This window comes from Bufo bufo, chromosome 4 (assembly GCF_905171765.1).
Source record: "Bufo bufo chromosome 4, aBufBuf1.1, whole genome shotgun sequence".
Lineage (NCBI taxonomy): Eukaryota > Metazoa > Chordata > Amphibia > Anura > Bufonidae > Bufo > Bufo bufo.
In genome coordinates this window covers 426154933-426179067 of record NC_053392.1, presented here as the reverse complement: position 1 = coordinate 426179067, position 24135 = coordinate 426154933, and the positions used below count along the sequence as shown (strand labels likewise).

The 24135-nt window shown below is 44.2% G+C and overlaps 1 protein-coding gene across 1 annotated transcript in view; it reads left to right on the top strand.

Moving 5' to 3' along the window:
- Positions 1-22408, top strand: part of SRD5A2 (steroid 5 alpha-reductase 2) — a 263253-nt gene extending 240845 nt beyond the window's left edge. The window contains exon 5 of the mRNA XM_040429325.1: positions 22250-22408. Coding sequence (XP_040285259.1) covers positions 22250-22316 — 67 coding nt within the window. The 3' untranslated portion in view covers positions 22317-22408. The remainder of the gene's footprint in view (positions 1-22249) is intronic.
- Positions 22409-24135: the final 1727 nt, after the last annotated feature.

Genomic DNA, 24135 nt, shown 5'->3' with positions numbered 1-24135 from the left:
AAAGGTCTTTCAAAAACGCCTCACAAGGATTCCTATCTGGAGTATCGTTTGTAGTTTTTTGGGGGGGATCTAAGTTATATAAGGCCTCATAGTAATTTCTAAATTGAGATGCAATTTTTGAGGGATCAAAGATCCAAGATCCTGATGCCCCTTTTAATTTATGGACATAATTATCTAATTTTCTTTTTTTAATTCTCTAAATGACAAACTTTGAGGCTTTATCGCCATGAGCAAATATCTTCTGTTGTGAGTGCAAGAAATATTTAGCCGAGGCTGTGTTTAATAAGTTTTTGAGAGAAGTTCTAAGTTTGCTAAGTTCTTCTAGGTGTGTATTAAGAAGCGAACTTTTATGTAAACCCTCTATCCTTCTAATTTGTTCATAAAGCAAGTCTAGTTGTTTTTCTTTTTTCTTTTTAAGGTAGGAGCTAAGATTTATACATTGGCCCCTAATAAAAGCCTTGTGGGCGTCCCACAGAGTCTGAGGCGAGATGTCTTGAGTATTATTTAGAGTGAAATATTCCTCTAGTAAGAGTTGAAGACGCCTTTTTGTCTCTGGGGTCCCCAATAGGGATTCATTCAGCCGCCAGGGTTTGTTGAAATCCCTTTGTTGAGGTGCCAGTATTGATAAATAAATCGGAGCATGGTCCGACCATAGGATAGATCCCACTTCTGCTTCAGAACATAACCCAATGTGATTTTTAGTAATAAATAGGTAGTCCAAGCGTTTATATGAATTATGGGCATAAGAATAAAAGGTATATTCCGAAGCTTCTGGGTATAGTGTTCGCCATGTGTCTATAAAATGTGAGTTCCAAAGACAGTTTGATAAAGAGCTAAGGGCTTTTTGAGAATGTACAGACTTACGTGAGGAGGAGTCTAGTAATGGGTTTATTGCTACATTAAAGTCGCCCCCCAGTATAGTGATACCTTCTTGAAAGGGAGTGGCTAAGGACAAAACTTTCTTGAGCCAAGTTGTTTGTTTAATGTTCGGTGCATAAACATTAATGAATGTGTATGACTGTGGTCCTATTTTCCCTTTTATCATTAAGTATCTCGCTTCCGGGTCTATAATCTGGTCGCTAAAGAGAAAGGGGATGTTCCTTTTAAAGCCTATGTTTACTCCTTTCGAATTAGAGGAGGGGGATCCGCAGTGGTACCAGTGAGGGTATTGAGAAAATGAAAGGTTAGGGAGTTTGTTTGTCTTTAGGTGGGTCTCTTGAAGGAATAAGACATTAGCTCTGTCTCTCCTCAACACCCCAAATATCTGGCACCTCTTGGATGGCGAGTTAAAGCCATGAACGTTATATGATGCTATCCGTAAGTCCGCCATTGGGGGAGTGGAGGAGAGCCCGAACCGTCTAAATAAGCAAAGGTATGGTGCAATGTGTGAAACATACTAAGGTAGTTTACTGACCAGGTTGTAGTGTTAAGGAAGGCATGGAGTCGTTTGTCTCTCTCTTGAAATTTTCCTTGTGATCTAGGATCATACATAACACAATAAACAACGTAAATAACATAAACCAAATAATAAGCAGGATCAATGATCACTTTAAAGGGGGGAAAGAGATTCCACTCATTTAGGAATCCTTCCCTACTTAGTATAATGTATCTGGTGGTAAGGGCTAATCCATAAATATATAGACAGCCCCCTCCCCAGGTACCCGACCGTATGCGAATAAATAATCGGAAATCTTAGAAGGATAATATTCGCAAACTGCCTAAGATTACATTAACAAATAGCTGAAACACAGTCTGGCAAAAAACTTGGGTATTTCGCCTACCATTAAAAGTATCTTGAATTGGGAGCAGGGAATGCAGGGAGGTTGTGAGAATATTATGTAAATAATATAGCTGCAAGATATAGGAGGGGGGGGAAGGGGGATAAGGGAAGGAGGGTTGAAGTGAATAGTAGCAGACGACCTTAGGTGAGTCTACAACAGGAAAAATACCTGCGAACATGCGTTATATCCTAGCCAGACAAACTAGATTAGTGCCGCAACCTAGGGGTTAACATAGACGTTTATTTGTCTCATAGCGGGTTTAACTATGGGCCAAGGAGCCTACCACAAAAGTCGAGTATAGGGAGGCTATGGGGCAACAAATGAAGCTAATATTTTCAAAGTAATACTACCAGTCCCCTAGCACGTAGATGGATGGCACCGCTAGGGACAGGAATCTCGGATTTTCCTTAAGGAGTATGCGGCTCCCGGTCAGAAATAGTCCGCGTTGATCCTCCTGGGTGTCAGAGGGGAATTCTTCCTCTTCTGGCGCTGTGCTTTGGGTGTTCTTCTGGTTTCAAATGGTGCTGAGTATTGGATCGACGGGAGCGCTGCGAGGTCTTGTATGCTGTCCCAGTTCTCGATCTTCAGAGGTTGCATCTCCAGATACTCGAACAGCGGGCCAAGATCTGCATGCGATTGGATGTTGAACCTGCGACCTTCTATGGCAAATGAAAGACCTAACGGGAAGGACCAGCGGTATGGAACTTTCTGGGCCCTAAGCCAATCCGTCAAAGGTTTGTGGATCTTCCGTTTCTTTAAGGTCACTGGAGCTAGGTCTTGATATATGTTAATGGTAGCTCCATTGTAGTTTAATTCTGCGGCGTTGCGGGATTTAACCACCTCAGCCCCCATGGCTTAAACACCCTGAAAGACCAGGCCACTTTTTACACTTCTGACCTACACTACTTTCACCGTTTATTGCTCGGTCATGCAACTTACCACCCAAATGAATTTTACCTCCTTTTCTTCTCACTAATAGAGCTTTCATTTGGTGGTATTTCATTGCTGCTGACATTTTTACTTTTTTTGTTATTAATCGAAATTTAACAATTTTTTTGCAAAAAAATGACATTTTTCACTTTCAGTTGTAAAATTTAGCAAAAAAACCGAGATCCATATATAAATTTTGCTCTAAATTTATTGTTCTACATGTCTTTGATAAAAAAAAAATGTTTGGGTAAAAAAAAAAAAATGGTTTGGGTAAAAGTTATAGCGTTTACAAATTATGGTACAAAAATGTGAATTTCCGCTTTTTGAAGCAGCTCTGACTTTCTGAGCACCTGTCATGTTTCCTGAGGTTCTACAATGCCCAGACAGTACAAACACCCCACAAATGACTCCATTTCGGAAAGTAGACACCCTAAGGTATTCGCTGATGGGCATAGTGAGTTCATAGAACTTTTTCTTTTTTGTCACAAGTTAGCGGAAAATGATTATTTATTTTTATTTATTTTTTCTTACAAAGTCTCATATTCCACTAACTTGTGACAAAAAATAAAAACTTCCATGAACTCACTATGCCCATCAGCGAATACCTTGGGGTGTCTTCTTTCCAAAATGGGGTCACTTGTGGGGTATTTATACTGCCCTGGCATTCTAGGGGCCCAAATGTGTGGTAAGGAGTTTGAAATCAAATTCTGTAATAAATGGCCGGTGAAATCCGAAAGGTGCTCTTTGGAATGTGGGCCCCTTTGCCCACCTAGGCTGCAAAAAAGTGTCACACATGTGGTATCTCCGTATTCAGGAGAAGTTGGGGAATGTGTTTTGGGGTGTCATTTTACATATACCCATGCTGGGTGAGATAAATATCTTGGTCAAATGCCAACTTTGTATAAAAAAATGGGAAAAGTTGTCTTTTGCCAAGATATTTCTCTCACCCAGCATGGGTATATGTAAAATGACACCCCAAAACACATTCCCCAACTTCTCCTGAATACGGAGATACCAGATGTGTGACACTTTTTGCAGCCTAGGTGGGCAAAGGGGCCCATATTCCAAAGAGCACCTTTTGGATTTCACTGGTCATTTTTTACAGAATTTGATTTCAAACTCCTTACCACACATTTGGGCCCCTAGAATGCCAGGGCAGTATAACTACCCCACAAGTGACCCCATTTTGGAAAGAAGACACCCCAAGGTATTCGCTGATGGGCATAGTGAGTTCATGGAAGTTTTTATTTTTTGTCACAAGTTAGTGGAATATGAGACTTTGTAAGAAAAAAAAAAAAATCATAATTTTTCCACTAACTTGTGACAAAAAATAAAAAATTCTAGGAACTCGCCATGCCCCTCACGGAATACCTTGGGTGTCTTCTTTCCAAAATGGGGTCACTTGTGGGGTAGTTATACTGCCCTGGCATTCTAGGGGCCCAAATGTGTGGTAAGTAGGTAAATGACCTGTGAAATCTTAAAGGTGCTCTTTGGAATGTGGGCCCCTTTGCCCACCTAGGCTGCAAAAAAGTGTCACACATCTGGTATCTCCGTATTCAGGAGAAGTTGCGGAATGTGTTTTGGGGTGTCATTTTACATATACCCATGCTGGGTGAGAGAAATATCTTGGCAAAAGACAACTTTTCCCATTTTTTTATACAAAGTTGGCATTTGACCAAGATATTTATCTCACCCAGCATGGGTATATGTAAAATGACACCCCAAAACACATTCCCCAACTTCTCCTGAATACGGAGATACCAGATGTGTGACACTTTTTTGCAGCCTAGGTGGGCAAAGGGGCCAAAATTCCTTTTAGGAGGGCATTTTTAGACATTTGGATACCAGACTTCTTCTCACGCTTTGGGGCCCCTAAAATGCCAGGGCAGTATAAATACCCCACATGTGACCCCATTTTGGAAAGAAGACACCCCAAGGTATTCAATGAGGGGCATGGCGAGTTCATAGAAACAAAAAAATTTTGGCACAAGTTAGCGGAAATTGATTTTTTGGATTTTTTTCTCACAAAGTCTCCCTTTCCGCTAACTTGGGACAAAAATTTCAATCTTTCATGGACTCAATAAGCCCCTCAGCAAATACCTTGGGGTGTCTTCTTTCCAAAATGGGGTCATTTGTGGGGTGTTTGTACCGCCCTGGCATTTGAGGGTCTCCGCAATCATTACATGTATGCCCAGCATTAGGAGTTTCTGCTATTCTCCTTATATTGAGCATACGGGTAATGAGATTTTTTTTTTCCGTTCAGCCTCTGGGCTGAAAGAAAAAAAATGAACGGCACAGATTTCTTCATTCGCATCGATCAATGTGGATGAAAAAATCTCTGCCAAAAAAAGAAAAAGGAGGGGAAAGGCGTCTGCCAGGACATAGGAGCTCCGCCCAACATCCATACCCACTTAGCTCGTATGCCCTGGCAAACTAGATTTCTCCATTCACATCAATCGATGTGGATGAATAAATCATTGCCGGGATTTTTTTTTTTTTATATATACAAAGTGTTTGCCAAAGTATATGAACACCGCCACCTCCTCAGCTCATATGCCTCGGCAAACGTATCTTTTACTGCAGAGGAGAAATCTCGTCTTGCAGCGCCGCATACACCGACTTGCGTGTAATCTGACAGCAGCGCAATGCTTCTGTCAGAATGCACATCAGTGCTGCAGCTAGTCGATCGGTTGGTCCACCTGGAAGGTAAAAAAAACAAAACAAAAAAGAAAAAACCAGGCCGCAAAGCAATAAATTTATTAACTGTTGAATAGAACATAGAAACTTTTTTTTAACTTTTTTAACTGAACGTTAACTTTTTTACTTACCGGTAATTTTTTTTTTGTTTAGTTTTTTTTACCTTTATAGAACAAACCTCTCCTTCCCCATGGGACAATGTGCAAAGCGCAAATCGCCCAAAGATGTGGCGAAGTACGTTATGCACTTTATCCCAGGTGAAAGGAGAGGTTTGCAGCAGCTGTGAGTAAAAGGGCCCTAATAGCCCTGTGTGCCTGTCCTGTGAGATGCAATCCCTATGCTAGGTGTACCTGTGTGTGGTACTTCCGGAAACACTCACCAAAGCATAGGGCAGGGTGGTCAGGACAGAAATAGCGGGTGTCACGCCTTATTCCACTCCTGCTACAGACACAACATTTTTTTCGGGGTGGCGGTTGGGTTGAGGTACCAGCAACGACACTGGGGAAATGTCGCTCGTGTAGACGGCTAACTACACTGGTGGATGGGGCCACGGAACCTCCTGGATACAGGAGGTTCTCGATGATCTCTTCCTGGAATTTGAGGAAGGATCCTGTTCTCCCAGCCTTACTGTAGAGAACAAAACTATTATATGCAGCCAATTGAATTAAATATACAGACACCTTCTTATACCAGCGTCTGGTGCGTCGGGAAACTAAATAGGGAGCCAACATCTGGTCATTGAAGTCCACCCCTCCCATGAGCGCATTATAGTCGTGGACTGAGAGGGGCTTTTCAATGACATGGGTTGCCCTTTCAATTTGGATTGTCGTGTCTGCGTGAATGGAGGAGAGCATGTAAACGTCACGCTTGTCTCTCCATTTCACCGCGAGCAGTTCTTCATTACACAAGGCAGCCCTCTCCCCCCTTGCAAGACGGGTGGTAACGAGCCGTTGGGGGAAGCCCACGCGACTAGTTCGCGCGGTGCCACAGGCGCAAATCCGTTCTAGAAACAAATGCCTAAAGAGGGCCACACTTGTGTAAAAATTGTCCACATAAAGATGGTACCCCTTGCCGAATAAGGGTGACACCAAGTCCCAGACTGTCTTCCCACTGCTCCCCAGGTAGTCAGGGCAACCGACCGGCTCCAGGGTCTGATCTTTTCCCTCATAGATCCGAAATTTGTGGGTATAGCCTGTGGCCCTTTCACAGAGCTTATACAATTTGACCCCATACCGGGCACGGTTGCTTGGGATGTATTGTTTGAAGCCAAGGCGCCCGGTAAAATGTATTAGGGACTCGTCTACGCAGATGTTTTGCTCCGGGGTATACAAATCTGCAAATTTCTGGTTGAAATGGTCTATGAGGGGCCGAATTTTGTGGAGCCGGTCAAAAGCTGGGTGGCCTCTGGGACGGGAGGTGGTGTTGTCGCTAAAATGCAGAAAACGCAGGATGGTCTCAAATCGTGTCCTGGACATAGCAGCAGAGAACATGGGCATGTGATGAATTGGGTTCGTGGACCAATATGACCGCAATTCCTGCTTTTTAGTTAGACCCATGTTGAGGAGAAGGCCCAGAAAAATTTTAAGTTCGGAAACTTGGACTGGTTTCCACCGGAAAGACTGGGCATAAGAGCTTCCCGGGTTGGCGGATATAAATTGTGTGGCATACCGATTTGTTTCTGCCACGACTAAGTCCCAGAGCTCCGCAGTCAAGAACAGCTCAAAAAATCCCAGGGCCGAACCGATATGAGCCGTCTCAACCCGAACTCCAGACTGGGCGGTGAAAGGGGGAACTAATGGTGCGGCTGAAGTTGGTGACTGCCAATCAGGGTTTGCCAGCACCTCAGGGATTCTAGGGGCTCTACGGGCCTGTCTGCGCGGTGGCTGCGACGGGGTAACTACTGCACGTGCCACCGTACCAGCTTCAACTGCCCTTCTGGTGCTCGCTACTTCACCATGTTGTACGGCAGTGCTGGTACTAGGTCCAGGAAGGGCTGCGCTGCTGGTGTATGCCTCACCACGTGATCCGGCAGCGACAGCCCCACTCTGCTGCTCTTGAAACGGATCCTGCACAACCTGTGGTCTAGCGACACGGGGCCGGGTACGCCTGGTTCTATCAGGGACCTCCACCTCCTCGTCCGAACTTTGGGTCAGAGAGCCACTGCTTTCCACAGGTTCATATTCTGACCCGCTAGATTCGTCAGATGAGGGTTCCCATTCCTCATCCGACTGGGTCAGAATCCTGTAGGCCTCTTCAGAAGAATACCCCCTGTTTGCCATTTGGACTACTAAATTTAGGGGTATTCCCTGAGACTACCCAAGAAAAAAAGCAAACCTGTCTTACAAAGGGGAGGCTAGCGAAGTACCAGAGGCCGCTGCGGTTGATAAAAAATATCAAAACTGATTTTTTTATCGCCGCAGTGCGTGTAAAGTGAATGTGCAGTGATCAAAAAACAAATTTTTTTTTGTCACTGCGGTGGGGCGGGTGTGGGTGAACGCACGTGTGGGCGACCGATCAGGCCTGATCGGGCAAACACTGCGTTTTGGGTGGAGGGCGAACTAAAGTGACACTAATACTATTATAGATCTGACCGTGATCAGTTTAGATCACTTACAGATACTATAAAAGTACAAATGCTGATTAGCGATACGCTAGTCAGCGAATAAGTGACTGCGGTGCAGTGGGCTGGGCGCTAACTGACGCTAAACTACCTAACCAAGGGACCTAAACTATCCTAAAACCTAACAGCCAATACTAGTGAAAAAAAAAAAAGTGACAGTTTACACTGATCACTTTTTGTCTTTCACTAAGTGATTGACAGGGGGCGATCAAGGGGTTAATTAGGATGATGGGGGTGATGGAGGGTGATCTGGGGCTAAGGTGTAGTGTTCGTGGGTACTCACAGTGAAGTCTGCTCCTCTGCTGGATCCAACCGACGAAAAGGACCAGCAGAGGAGCAGAGAAGCCATATAACAGATCATATTTACTAATATGATCTGTTATCTGGCTTCTGATTTGATTTTTTGAAAATCGCCAGCCTGCCAGCCAATGATCGTGGCTGGCAGGCTGGTGACGAAATACTTCTTTAACTTTTGCCGGCCCGCGATGCGCATGCGCGGGCCGGCAATGCACGAAATCTCGCGCCTCGCGAGAGGACGCACCGGCGCGTCCACCCAGAACAACAGGACCGCCGCAAAGACGCAATCCTGCGTACGGCGGTCCTGAGGAGGTTAAAGAGGACCGCTTCTTTATCTTTATAGTTGAGGAAACGGCAAATTACGTCTCTTGGCGGTTCTGAAGCGTTAGGTTGAGGCCTCAGGGCTCTATGGGCCCTCTCTAGGATGATTTGCGACGGGTATTCCGGACCTACGATGTCAGAGCAGATAGCTAGGATTGCTGCTGGGATCTCTGAGGCCGTAACGGTTTCTCGCACTCCTCGAAACCGGAGGTTGTTCCTCCGGCCGCGATTTTCTTGATCTTCAAGTGCTGTGTGTACCGCATTCATATGGTCTTGGCATTTCTTGAAGCTCTCTGATGCCGCCATTTGCCACTCTTGCATGGAGGTTTGGGCCGTTTCCAGATTTTCCACTCTGCCTCCGATGTGTCTCATTTCTTGCCTGAGGGAGGCCAATTCATGTGCGACTGGTTCCAGGGCTCTCGCTAACGTCTTCTTCAGGAATTTCCTGGATATCGGTAGGCTTTGAGACCCTCTCGCCTCTTCAGTTTCGCTGTCAGCCTCAGATGCTTCTTGTTCGCTCATGGCTTCATCAGCTTGCGGAGTAGGCGCCATTTTAGATTCTCTTGCGGCGCATATCGCCGCCGCTTTCTTTATGAATTTATCCATGTCACCCTCTCCAGACATGTTTTTTTGGTGGCGGGTAGCTTCCCCAGCTTTAGGGTTCCCGATTTTCACCATGGTATGTCGGGTATGCTAGCGTAGGCTATGTAGGGAGAGACTCGATGTGACGGAGCTCAAGCACTTGCGACCATTCCCTTCCGGCGCTAGCTCCGCCCACGGACCCGAACTTTTGAGCACTAAAATGGCTGTAAAAATGTCATGGAAAGGGCTAGAGGGCTGCAAATGGCGTCAAAATGTGGTTAAGAGCATGGCAAGTGCTCTGCAAACAAATGTGGATAGGGAAATGACTTAAAATAACCTAAAATACGTAAAAATAAAAAATAATAATCTTGATCTAGGAGGACTAGGTCTATATGGAGTAGGAGGTTGAGGAGGCGGTGGATGTGGCGGTGTAGGTGGAAGCGGCGGTGGAGGAGGAGGAGGTAGCCTACACTGCTTTTTGGTTTTAAATTTTATTTTTTAAATTAGGGTACACCCCAAAACATTGGGAAATATAACCTGTGATAACCCCCCTCCAGTCATGCTAAACACACGTTCAGACAATACACTGGCTGCAGGGCAGGCCAGCACCTCCAAGGGGTAAAGTGCAAGCTCAGGCCATGTGCCTAATTTGGAGACCCAGAAGTTGCAGGGGCTGACGCCTGTCAGTTAGTTTGTGTAGGCGTGTGCACACTTACTGCCCCACCCCGTCCCCGTGATGTTCACGATCCAATTTGATATCTGCTCTATCAACTTTCGATGTTCTTTTATGCGCCTACCATGGTGATCACGGGTGGTGGGGAATCAGGGTTCCAGGGTAGAGAGGGAGCGTGAGAAAGAGAGACCACATCCAAGGGAGGATTTATTTTTTCAAATTTAAAATTAGAGTTGAAATATGGAAGAAATTATTAAAGCATAAAAGTGTGACAACTTTTCAAAGTTTAAGCATTGAATGAAAGGATGTGGTGCGCATTAATTACAGAATAATTTATAAAATTTTATTCCCTGTCACCTATGCATAGCAGTTGTTTATTCACATCTAAAATTGTATAAGATCAACCCAAGAATGTAACAGAAAAATTATTGAAATTTATGAAGCTGTCAACTAGGTAGAGGAGGGGTATATTACACCCAAAAATTGGTGAATTTCACCAGAATATATAACTGACAATTATTATTTTTTTTGTTTAACCTATCTACTAGGTATAGCAAAAATTTGTTTATTTCGGCAGAAAATGTAACTGACAATTTTTTTATTTTGTTTTACCGGTCCACTAGGTATAGCAGTGGTACTATACACACCAAAATTGGTGAATTTCACCCTAAAATGTAAATGACAATTTATTTATTTTTTAACCGGCCTACTAGGTATAGCAGTGGTACTATACACCCAAAAATTGATTAATTTCACCCGAAAAAGTAAATGACAATTTATTTATTTTTTTGTTTAAACTGTCTACTAGGTATAGCAGTGGTACTATAGACCCCAAAATTTGTTAATTTCACCATAAAATGTAACTGACAATTTTTTTTATTTTTTTTACCGGTCTACTAGGTATAGCAGTGGTACTATACATGGTGCATTTCACCCGAAAATGTAAATGACAAAGTAGTGAAATTATATAAAATAAAACACGTACAAAAAAAAAAAATTTATTTATGAGGTGGAGTTCCATATGGAGTAGGAGTTTGAGGAGGCGGTGGACGTAGCGGAGTAGGTGGAAGCGGAGGTGGAGGAGGAAAAGATAGCCAACACAGGTTTTTGGTTTTAATTTAATTTTGCTAAATTAAGGTACACTCCAAAAGAGTGTGAAATATCCAAAATACAAACATGAGCAATTGCGCTGCAGTATAACAATGGCTGCTTAGTGCCGGTATACTCTGCACAAGGTACGGACAAGGTACGGACAAGTCCTGAGGGATCCATGCCTGGTTCATTTTAATGAACATGAGCTTGTCCACATTGGTTGTGGACAGGCGGCTGCGCTTGTCTGTGATGACGCCCCCTGCCGTGCTAAACACGTTCAGATAATACACTGGCTGCAGGGCAGGCCAGCACCTCCAAGGCGTAAAGGGCAAGCTCAGGCCATGTGCCCAATTTGGAGACCCAGAAGTTGAAGGGGGCAGACCCGTCATTCAGTACGTGTAAGCGTGTGCACACATACTGCTCCACCATGTTGGTGAAATGCTGCCTCCTGCTAAGACGTTCCATATCAGCTGGTGGTGCTGGTTGTTGTGGCGTGCTGACAAAGCTTTTCCACATTTCGGCCATGCTAACCCTGCCTTCTGAGGTGCTGGCGGTGCCCCAGCTGCGTTGGCGACCTCTTCCTTGTCCTCTGCCTTCGCCTTGTGCTTCCACTGTGCCTCCGCTGTCAGGTGGGAATGCCATCAGCAGCGCATCTTACGATCACGCTCCAGTGAGGGATTTAAGGACGGTACGTTATCCTTGTAAAGGAGATCCAGTTGCGTGGCCACCCAGTAATCAGCACAAGTTAGAATGTGGGCAACTCTGTGGTCGTTGCGGAGACACTGCAGCATGTAATCGCTCATGTGTGCCAGGCTGCCCAGAGGCAACGAAAAGCTGTCCTCTGTGGGAGGTGTATCGTCTGTGTCCTCTGTATCCCCCCCACCCACACACCAGTGATGGCCATGAGCTGGTCTGGGTGCCACCCTGCTGTGAACATGGTTTCTCCTCTTGCATCTCCTCCTCCTCATCCTCCAGAACTGTGCCCTGGCTGGACAATTGTGTACCTTGGGTTTGTGGGTGCAGGAACCCACCCCCGGAGCCACTTGGGAATGACTGGCCGCAAACCCTACGAAATGATCCCTCTTCCTCCTCCTCCTCCTGTGCCACATCCTCTTCCATCATCGCCAGGAGCGTTTTTTCAAGGAGGCATAGAAGTGGGATAGTAACGCTGAGAACGGCGTTATCGGCACTGGCCATGTTGGTGGAGTACTCGAAACAGCGCAACAAGGAACACAGGTCTCGCATGGAGGCCCAGTCATTGGTGGTGAAGTGGTGCTGTTCCGCTGAGCAACTCACCCGTGCGTGCTGCAGCTGAAACTCCACTATCGCCTGCTGCTGCTCGCACAGTCTGGCCAGCCTGTGCAAGGTGGAGTTCCACCTTGTGGGCACGTCGCATATGAGGCGGTGAGCGGGAAGGCCGAAGTTACGCTGCAGCGATGACAGGCAATCAGCAGCAGGGTGAGAACGCCGAAAGCGCGCACAGACGGCCCGCACTTTATGCAGCAGCTCTGACATGTCAGGGTAATTTTTAAGGAATCTCTGCACCACCAAATTCAGCACATGCGCCAGGCAAGGGATGTGCGTCAAACCGGCTAGTCCCAGAGCTGCTACGAGATTTCGCCCATTATCGCACACCACCAGGCCGGGCTTGAGGCTGACTGGCACAAACCATTCATCGGTCTGTTGTTCAAGGCCCGTCCATAGCTCCTACGCAGGGTTGGGTTTGTCCCCCAAACAGATAAGTTTTAAAACTGCCTGCTGTCGTTTACCCCTGGCTGTGCTGAAGTTGGTGGTGAAGGTGTTACGCTGACCGGATGAGGAGCTGGTAGAGGATGAGGAAGCAGAGTAGGAGGAGGAAGCAACAGGAGGCAAACTGAAGCGCCCTGCAATCCTCGGTGGTGGAAGGACATGCGCCAAAACTGCTATCCGCCTCAGGCCCAGCCGCCACTGCATTTACCCAGTGTGCTGTTATGGAGATATAACAGCCCTGACCGTGCGTTCTGGTTCACGTATCCATAGTCAGGTGCACCTTGCCACAGATGGCGTTGCGCAGTGCACACCTGATTTTGTCCCCTACTTGGTTGTGCAGGGAAGGGATGGCTCGCCTTGAAAACTAGTGGCGGCTGGGCACGACGTACCGTGGGACAGCCACCGCCATAAGGCCTTTAAAACTATCCGTCTCCACCAGACGAAATGACAGCATTTGGTTTTTGAGGTGTCTACTCCACTGCAGCTCGTGCTTTGCACTTAAATGCCTGGTCATGCAGGTTGTGCTCAGGTTGAGAACGTTTATGCCTCGCTTCAGGCTCTGATTGCACAGCGTGCAAACCACTCGTGTCTGGTCGTCAGCACATTGTCTGAAGAACTGCCACTCCAGGGAACTCCTTGGAGCTGGCTTTGGTGTGCTTTGGTGTACTGTCTAGAGGACGGCCGCTCTGCTTTTGCACCCTGCTCCCTCTTCTGCTGTGCTGGTGGCTCTGTGCGACCACCGCCTGTTCCTCCGAACTACATACAGTACAGACCAAAAGTTTGGACACACCTTCTCATTCAAAGAGTTTTCTTTATTTTCATGACTATGAAGGCATCAAAACTATGAATTAACACATGTGGAATTATATACATAACAAACAAGTGTGAAACAACTGAAAATATGTCATATTCTAGGTTCTTCAAAGTAGTCACCTTTTGCTTTGATTACTGCTTTGCACACTCTTGGCATTCTCTTGATGAGCTTCAAGAGGTAGTCACCTGAAATGGTCTTCCAACAGTCTTGAAGGAGTTCCCAGAGATGCTTAGCACTTGTTGGCCCTTTTGCCTTCACTCTGTGGTCCAGCTCACCCCAAACCATTTCGATTGGGTTCAGGTCCGGTGACTGTGGAGGCCAGGTCATCTGGCGCAGCACCCCATCACTCTCTTTCATGGTTAATAGCCCTTACTTTCAAAGTTTTCCCAATTTTTCGGCTGACTGACCGACCTTCATTTCTTAAAGTAATGATGGCCACTCGTTTTTCTTTACTTAGCTGCTTTTTTCTTGCCATAATACAAATTTTAACAGTCTATTCAGTAGGACTATCAGCTGTGTATCCACCTGACTTCTCCTCAACGCAACTGATGGTCCCAACCCCATTTATAAGGCAAGAAATCCCACTTATTAAACCTGACAGGGCACACCTGTGAAGTGAAAACCATTTCAGGGGACTACCTCTTGAAGCTCATCAAGAGAATGCCAAGAGTGTGCAAAGCAGTAATCAAAGCAAAAGGTGGATACTTTGAAGAACCTAGAATATGACATATTTTCAGTTGTTTCACACTTGTTTGTTATGTATATAATTCCACATGTTTTAATTCATAGTTTTGATGCCTTCAGTGTGAATCTACAATTTTCATAGTCATGAAAATAAAGAAAACTCTTTGAATGAGAAGGTGTGTCCAAACTTTTGGTCTGTACTGTAGGTCACTCGCATGACCTTGATTCTATGTGGGGTCGAGGACCTCATCATCCTCCACATCATCTTCCACCCAGTCTTCACCCTTGACTTCCTTGTCGGTCTGCACACTTTCGAAAGCCCCAGCAGTTGGCACCTGTGTTTCGTCATCATCCGAGACGTGCTGCGATGGTCCTCCCATGTACTCATTTTGAAAGATAAGTGGTTGGGCATCAGTGCACTCAATCTCTTCCACTTCTGGGGCAGGGCTAGGTGGATGGCCCTGGGAAACCCTGCCAACAGAGTCATCAAAAAGCAGAAGAGACTGCTGCATGACTTGGGGCTCAGACTGCTTGGCTGATTTGCAAGGGGGTGAGGTGAAAGACTGATGATCATCGGCTGCAGGTGCCTGTATGTAGAGGTAGTATCTCACAGGGCCTGAATCAGTCGTGTAGGCCTGAAGTAAATATATCTTTGCACAAAATGGCTGTATTTCAAATCCCTGAATCAAACCCCTGTATGTAGAGGGAGTATCTCACAGGGCCTGAACCAGTGTAGGCCTGAACTAAATATTTCTTTGCACAAAATGTTTGTATTTTAAATGGCTGTATTTCAAATGCCTGATTCAAACCCCTGTATGTAGAGGGAGAATCTCACATGGCCTGAACCAGTGTTGGCCTGAACTAAATATTTCTTTGCCCAAAATAACTGTACTTCAAATGGCTGTATTTCAAATCCCTGAATCAAACCCCTGTATGTAGAGGGAGTATCTCACAGGGCCTGAACCAGTGTAGGCCTGAAGTAAATACAGTCAGGTCCATAAATATTGGGACATCGACACAATTCTAACATTTTTGGCTCTGTACACCACCACAATGGATTTGAAATGAAACGAACAAGATGTGCTTTAACTGCAGACTGTCAGATTTAATTTGAGGGTATTTACATCCAAATCAGGTGAACAGTGTAGGAATTACAACAGTTTGCATATGTGCCTCCCACTTGTTAAGGGACCAAAAGTAATGGGACAGAATAATGATTGTAATTCAAACTTTCACTTTTTAATACTTGGTTGCAAATCCTTTGCAGTCAATTACAGCCTGAAGTCTGGAACGCATAGACATCACCAGACACTGGGTTTCATCCCTGGTGATGCTCTGCCAGGCCTTTACTGCAACTGTCTTCAGTTCCTGCTTGTTCTTGGGTCATTTTCCCTTCAGTTTTGTCTACAGCAAGTGAAATACATGTTCAATCGGATTTAGGTCAGGTGATTGACTTGGCCATTGCATAACATTCCACTTCTTTCCCTTAAAAAACTCTTTGGTTGCTTTTGCAGTATGCTTTGGGTCATTGTCCATCTGCACTGGGAAACGCCGTCCAATGAGTTCTGAAGCATTTAGCTGAATATGAGCAGATAATATTGCCCGAAACACTTCAGAATTCATCCTGCTGCTTTTGTCAGCAGTCACATCATCAATAAATACAAGAGAACCAGTTTCATTGGCAGCCATACATGCCCACGCCATGACACTACCACCACCATGCTTCACTGATGAAGTGGTATGCTTAGAATCATACGCAGATTCTTTCCTTCTCCATACTCTTCTCTTCCCATCACTCTAGTACAAGTTGATCTTGGTCTCATTTGTCCATACGATGTTGTTCCAGAACTGTGGAGGCTTTTTTAGATGCCGTTTGGCAAACTCTAATCTGGCCTTTCTGTTTTTGAGGCTCACCAATGGTTTACATCTTGTGGTGAACCCTCTGTATTCACTCTGGTGAAGTCTTCTCTTGATTGTTGACTTTGAAACACATACACCTACCTCCTGGAGAGTGTTCTTGATCTGGCCAACTGTTGTGAAGGGTGTTTTCTTCACCGGGGAAAGAATTCTTCGGTCAGCCACCACAGTTGTTTTCAGTGGTCTTCCGGGTCATTTGGTGTTGCTGAGCTCACCATTGCATTCCTTCTTTTTAAGAATGTTCCAAACAGTTGTTTTGGCCCGCCTAATGTTTTTGCTATCTCTCTGATGGGTTTGTTTAGTTTTTTCAGCCTAATGATGGGTTGCTTCAATGATAGTGACAGCTCTTTGGATCTCATCTTGAGAGTTGATAGCAACAGATTTCAAATGCAAATAGCACACTTGAAATTAACTCTGGACCTTTTATCTGCTCATTGTAATTGGGATAATGAGGGAATAACACACACCTGGCCATGGAACAGCTGAGAAGCCAATTGTCCCATTACTTTTGGTCCCTTAACAAGTGGGAGGCACATATGCAAACTGTTGTAATTCCTACACCGTTCACCTGATTTGCATGTAAATACCCTCAAATTAAAGCTGACAGTCTGCAGTTAAAGCACATCTTATTCGTTTCATTTCAAATTTAATGTGGTGGTGTATAGAGCCAAAATTTTTAGAATTGTGTCAATGTCCCAATATTTATGGACCTAACTGTATATCTTTGCACCAAATGGCTGTATTTCAAATGGCTGTATTTCAAATCCCTGAATCAAACCCCTGTGTGTAGAGGGTGTATCTCACAGGGCCTGAACCAGTGTAGGCCTGAATTCAACATTGGTGCACCAAATGGCGGTATTTAAAATCTCTGAATGTAACCCAAATGTATTAAGGGTGTATCTCACAATGACATCTGCATCAAAGGCTGCCAATGAATTTTTTTGTGCCCAAACGAGTGTTTGTTTAACAACTGAATTTGACAGCAGTATATAAGCCTGTAATTTCACACGTGCTGATACTGCAAGGCCTGAAAATAGTGTATTTTGTCAAAAAAGTGTGATTTTAAAACCGCAGAAAATGATGGGTGTATTTCTAGCTTAAATTGCACACTGATTAATCAAGATGTTGCAGATTGCCAAAATTGTGTTTTTTTTGGTAACATAAATATGAAAGATGTATATATTAAACTTGAATTTAACACTTGCAGAATAGGAAAATACAGTTTTTTGAAAAACAAAATGTGTATTTTTCAAACTGCAGAAAATGATGGGTGTATTTCTAGCTTAAATTGCACACTGACTAATACAGATGTTGGAGATTGCCCAAAAAAGTATTTTTTTGGTAACAGAATATGAAAGCTTTATATATTAAAGTTGAATTTAACACTTGCAGATCTGGAAAATACAGTTTTTTGAAAAAAAATTGTGTGTTTTTCAAACCACAGAAAATGATGGGTGTATTTCTAGCTTAAAGGGGTATTCTCAACACGCTATTTGATACTTACCTGCTCCCGGCGCGCTGTCCACTTCCTGGTTTTGGCATTCGGCAGGGGGCGGACTCCATCTTGATTAAAGTCTTCTCCCGGCCGGGCCGCGCGCTGTACTGAACGCGCACGCCGAGGCCACGCACGCCCTGGTGACTTCTTCCTGGCAAGTATACTATACTGGCCAGGAAGAAATCACCATAGCGCATGCGCGGCCTCGGCGTACAGCACGCGGCCGGCCGGGAGAAGAGCAGAAGTCTTCTGCGCACGCGCGGCCACCGCGATTCCTGAGAAGAGCGGTGGCCGTAACCAGGCGAGACGGAAGACAACAGTCAGGTAAGTATATGTTCATTTACTTCTAAGGGGTGGGAATTTGTTAATTAAATATATTTAGAAAAATGATCACTGTAAGGCCTCATGCACACGACCGTTGTGTGCATCCGCGGCCGTTGTTCCGTTTTCCGTTTTTTTTCGCGGACCCATTGACTTTCAATGGCTCCGTGGAAAAATCGGAAAATGCACCGTTTGGCTTCCGTGTCCGTGATCCGTTTTTCCAGTCCGTGAAAAAAATAGGACCTGTCCTATTTTTTTCACGGACAACGGTTCATGGACCCATTCAAGTCAATGGGTCCGTGAAAAATCACGGATGCACACAAGATAGTCATCCGTGTCCGTGATCCGTGTCCGTGATCCGTGTCCGTTTTTCCTATCATTTTCAATGCAAACTTGACTTTGTTTTTTTTTTCACTTTTCATGTCCGTGGATCCTCCAAAAATCAAGGAAGACCCACGAAAGAAAAAACGGTCACGGATCACGGAACAACGGAAATCCGTTTTGCGGACCGCAAAAAAAAACGGTTGTGTGCATGAGGCCTTAAATCATTAACAGATTTAACAGTGATCATTAGGCCTCATGCACACGACCGTTGTTTTTTGCGGTCCGCAAAAACGGGTTCCGTAGTTCCGTGATCCGTGTCCGTTTTTTCATCCGTGGGTCTTCCTTGATTTTTGGAGGATCCACGGACATGAAAAGTGAAAAAAATAACTAAGTCAAGTTTACATTGAAAATTATAGGAAAAACGGACACGGATCACGGACACGGATCACGGACGCGGATGACTATCTTGTGTGCATCCGTGATTTTTCACGGACCCATTGACTTGAATGGGTCCGTGAACAGTTGTCCGTGAAAAAAATAGGACAGGTCATATTTTTTTCACGGACTGGAAAAACGGATCACGGACGCGGAAGCCGAACGGTGCATTTTCCGATTTTTCCACGGACCCATTGAAAGTCAATGGGTCCGCGAAAAAAAAACGGAAAACGGAACAACGGCCGCGGATGCACACAACGGTCGTGTGCATGAGGCCTTAAGATGAGAATACCCCTTTAAATTGCACACTGACTAATACAGATGTTGTAGATTGCCAAAAAAGTCTTTTTTTGGTAACAGAATATGAAAGCTGTATATATTAAACTTGAATTTAACACTTGCAGATATGGAAAATACAGTTTTTTGAAGAAAAAAATTGTGTGTTTTTAAAACCCCAGAAAATGATGGGTGTATTTCTACCTTAAATTACACACTGACTAAAACAGATGTTGTAGATTGCCAAAAAAGTCTTTTTTTGGTAACAGAATATGAAAGCTGTATATATTAAACTTAAATTTAACACTTGCAGATCTGGAAAATACAGTTTTTTTTATAACAATAGTGTGTTTTTAAAACCCCAGAAAATTATGGGTATATTTCTACCTTAAATTGCACACTGACTAATCCAGATGTTGTAGTTTGCCCAAAAAAATGGTGATTTGCAATGTCCCAAAAGCTCAGATGCAGTGCTGGTGCACTGAGCTTGCATAAAATGGCCGCCGCCGCCGCCACCCACCTAACTAACAGAATTATAAAAGTTATTTATTTTTTTTGGTCAATGGCCTCAGGGCAGGGTAAAACGATTGTGTCCTGCACCCACACAACTATTTCTATGTAGATCGCTGAGTTAGATTCTCTCCTATTCTCTCCCTGAAATCACAAGTCCAGCAGCATCCTCTCCCTACACTTGTAACAGCAGAGTGATGTGCAGCGCTACGTGACTCAAGCTTATATAGAACCCGGGGCACATGCTGCTCTGGCCAATCACAGCCATGCCATTAGTAGGCATGGCTGTGATGGCTTCTAAGGTCAGACAGTTAACCGCTTGTTGATTGGCTGCTGTGCAGCCTTTCAAAAAGCGCCAAGAAAGCGCCGAACACCGAACCCGAACTTTTACGGAAATGTTCGGGTTCGGGGTCCAAAAATCCTAAAGTTCGGTACGAACCCGAACTTTACAGTTCGGGTTCGCTCAACCCTAGCTGTGAGCATGTGCGACCTGTATTATAAAGCTCCACTACAGGACATAACCAACAGCAACTGAAATCTAGACTGATTTGACACAGGGCACAATGGTCGGCTAATATCTTTAGAATTGTTTTGATAAATGCTAGTATTTAAGGAAAGTGATATAACAGCGATCTCTGTTGGCATGATATATTTATATTAGTGGCACAAACCCTTTAACATTACATTTTTTTTATAGCTGATCTCACCTGTAACTCGAGCTGACATGTTTTCCCAAGTTACAGGGGGATTACAGCCCCCTGAGGGGTTGTACAGACATGTACAACCTCACTGCAGAGCTGATCTACAGCTTATGCAGATTCCTGGCCCCCCGGAGATCACATGACCGCTGGGACTGGAGAAGGAAGCGGTCATGTGATCTCTATACACAGTGCTCATTCTCCGTGGGTATTGAGTGAAAGACTTGGTGAAAAACTGTCCCTCCCTTCTCTATGGGGAAATACTGACAGTGCGCCCCATGCTCCCACAGATTTACGATTAGCGTGCTGTTGTGGTTTCTGCATAGACATTTTACAACCTCTGTGCAGAGATATATGCCAACTGTCCAGACATATATAGTCAATGGGCAGTCGGCAAGGCGGTTAAAGGTATTCTTGCATGGTGTTTTTTTTGCCAATGCTTTTATCTATACAGCTCTACAGAGGAAGTGGCATTACAGGAGGAACATGCTTTCATGTAAAAAAAAAAAATCTAGGCACGCAAAAAAAAAAAAAGCTATTAAAAGCGCCATACACAATATGTGTAAAAAAACTAAAAAAAGTCTTAAAAAATGCTACAGAAAAACCCTAAGGCCTCTTTCACACAGGCGTCATTGATTCGGGCCTGATAAGATGCGGATGCGTCGTGGGAAAATGCACGATTTTTCAGCGCGAGTGCAAAACATTTTAATGGTACCCAAACCCGAACTTCTTCACAGGGTTAGGTGTTGTGTAGATTTTATTATTTACCCTTATAACATGGTTATAAGGGAAAATAATAGCATTCTTAATATAGAATGCTTAGTAAAATAGGGCTGAAGGGGTTAAAAAATAATAATAATAATTTAACTCACCTTAATCCACTTGTTTGTGCAGCCTGGCTTCTCCTCTTTCTTCTTCTTTGAGGAAAAGGACCTATGGTGACATCACTGCGCTCATCACATGGTCCGTCACATGATCCATCACCATGGTGATGGATCATGTGATGACCGCAGTGACATCAACACAGGTCCTTTTCCTTCTGCACAGCAAAGAAGAAGACAGAAGAGAAGTCGTGCTGCGCGAACAAGTGGATTAAGGTGAGTTAAATAATTTTTTAATTTTTTTAACCCCTCCAGCCCTATTTTACTAAGCATTCTGTATTAAGAATGCTAATATTTTCCCTTATAACCATGTTATAAGGGAAAATAATAAAGATCGGGTCCCCATCCCGATCGTCTCCTAGCAACCATGCATGAAAATCGCACCATATCCGCACTTGCTTGCGGATGCTTGCGATTTTCACGCAGCCCCATTCACTTCTATGGGGCCTGTGCTGCGTAAAATACGCACAAAATAGAGCATGCTGCAATTTTCACTCAACACTCAAGTGATGCGTGAAAATCACCGCTCATGTGCACAGCCCCATAGAAATGAATGGGCCCGGATTCAGCGCGAAAATCTCGCCTGTGTGAAAGAGACCTAAGAGAGAAACTCATTGACTGCATTTATAATTTACTTTTTAATTTCTTTTTATTATACTTATTGTAGCTACATGTATGATTACATATTTCTGTATAAGTGATGAACCCTTCAAAGTCTAAACCTTCTCAAAACTATGTCAGTGCTGTGGTCCCTGGTACAGTATATCATACCTTTCTTATTTTTTAGACTGACTGAGGTCTATCCTTGTTGTGCAGATTGGTTTGGAGTGCACACAGTGTAAATATGGCTTAGTCAAATAGGATTAGTTTTTTTTTACTGCAAAGTTAATATTTGGTCGGGAGGAAAGAAAATCAGCAGTGTTCATCAATCCTCCAATGAATGCATCATGTCAAATAACTCCCCGTATCTCAGCTTGCTGCGGTTAGGGTTGGAATGAGCGGGATGCGAATGTGTCAGTGGAGTCAGGCTTTAAAAAACAGAAATGTTCCTTTAATAACAGTATGATCACTTGTACTACATGTATAAGAATAAACATATATTATGTAATGATTAATTTATAAATGTAATTATGGATTAAATTTGTTTTTCAGGTTTTACCTTCAAACATTTAAAGACTATCCCAAACATCGGAGAGTTCTGATTCCTTTCATTTTTTAATCTTGATTATACATACTGTATGCAGCAACATGGACAGACTGTTTTACAGTTAAGCCATATCTGAATTAAAAAAGTGTATGTGATTTACAGCTAAAATGTTAATTACGGTACTTCATGTTGATTTGTCACGACTAATGCAGTATTCCGGTTGTGACAACCAAACTATTAGATTGTGTGGGGTCCTACCACTAGGAGGACCCTGTACCGCTCAGGACACCCCAAAATGACTGGAGTGGCAGGTTGGGTATGCACACTGGCACTGCCACTGCATTCATTTCTACGGAAGTTCTGGAGACAGCAGAGTACATCACTCGGCTACTTCTGGGATTCCCGCAGAAGTGAATAGAGTGGCAGTGCGCATGCATGACCTGCCGCACTGTTCACGTCAGAATGCCCTGAAGGCTATGATGTCCCCATTCTTCTGACTGGTGGATGTGCCTGTGGATACAGGATAACTTGTCACAACTCTGGAATACGCCTTTCATCTATGGCATGTTATTGAGGGTATGACCCCACAGTACGTTCTTGACGTGGTCATGCTGCGGTCAGGGAACACGTTGCCGCATATTTAATCATGCTTTTAGGGTGTATTTTTTGTTCGTGATTATTTATGTTTGAACGTTGTACTTTTTTTTGACCGCACGTACAACAGGTGCAGTCACCACAACTTGGAAAGTTCCAGGTCTGTCTCAGAAACCTATTTCCCCATTGCCTTCTATTGAGAAATGAGATGCCATGGATCCATCCGGTTTTCGTTATGCTGGAGTCCTCTCCTGCATAATGGAAACCGGACGGATCCGTTATGCAGGCCATAGACTTCTATTATGACAGAATGAATAACGGAATGCCTCTAAAGGCATTCCGTTATACATTCCATCATGGAATTGTGTTATGGTCCGTGTTAACGGAATCCATAACACAATTCAGCATATACCCCGACCTGAACACAAACTCATTCATATTTTGAAGTTCGCTCATCCCTATTCCTAACTACTGCATGACTGCATCACGGCCGCGTCGTCTGATTGTACCCTTACTCAGCATTCCAGAATGTTTTCTTTTGTACTCTAAGTTTACCTGCTGCAGATCTCAAAACAGAAATGAATTAGAATGTAATAGCACATGATATCCTTACAAGGACAGGGATCAGCAACCTTCGGCACTCCAGCTGCTGTGAAACTACAACTCCCAGCATGCACACTTAGGCCTCATGCACACGGCCGTTGTTTTGGACCACATCCGAGCCACAGTTTTTGCTGCTTGGATGCGGACCCATTCACTTCAATGGGGCCGCAAAAGATGCGGACAGCACTCCGTGTGCTGTCTGCATCCGTTGCTCCGTTCCGTGGTCCGCAAAAAAACAAAAACTGTCCTATTCTTGTCCGCATTTTGCGGACAAGAATAGGCAGTTATATTAATGGCTTTCCGTGCCGTTCCGCAAATTGCGGAACGCACAAGGATGCCAACAGTATTTTGCGGATCCGCAATTTGAGGACCGCAAAACCCACAACGATCGTGTGCATGAGGACTTACTCAGCTGTTTTTGTAACTCCGATAGAAGTGAAAGAAGGGTACTGCGGGTTGTAGCTTCAGAACAGTTTGGTTGCCAGAGGTGGCTGATCTTTGCACTAGGAATATCTTTTTGGATATCTGCTTTTTCCACTCTGAAGTCAATAAGGCATGGATTCTGATTATCTCATTTTATTTTGCAACTGCATGTCTTGGTTTGATAGTAATGTTTAGTTAGCATATTTTTCCACATTGCTGTATAATCTAGGTCTTAACTTACAGAAAGCCCTAAAGGCTAGTTTTACACATA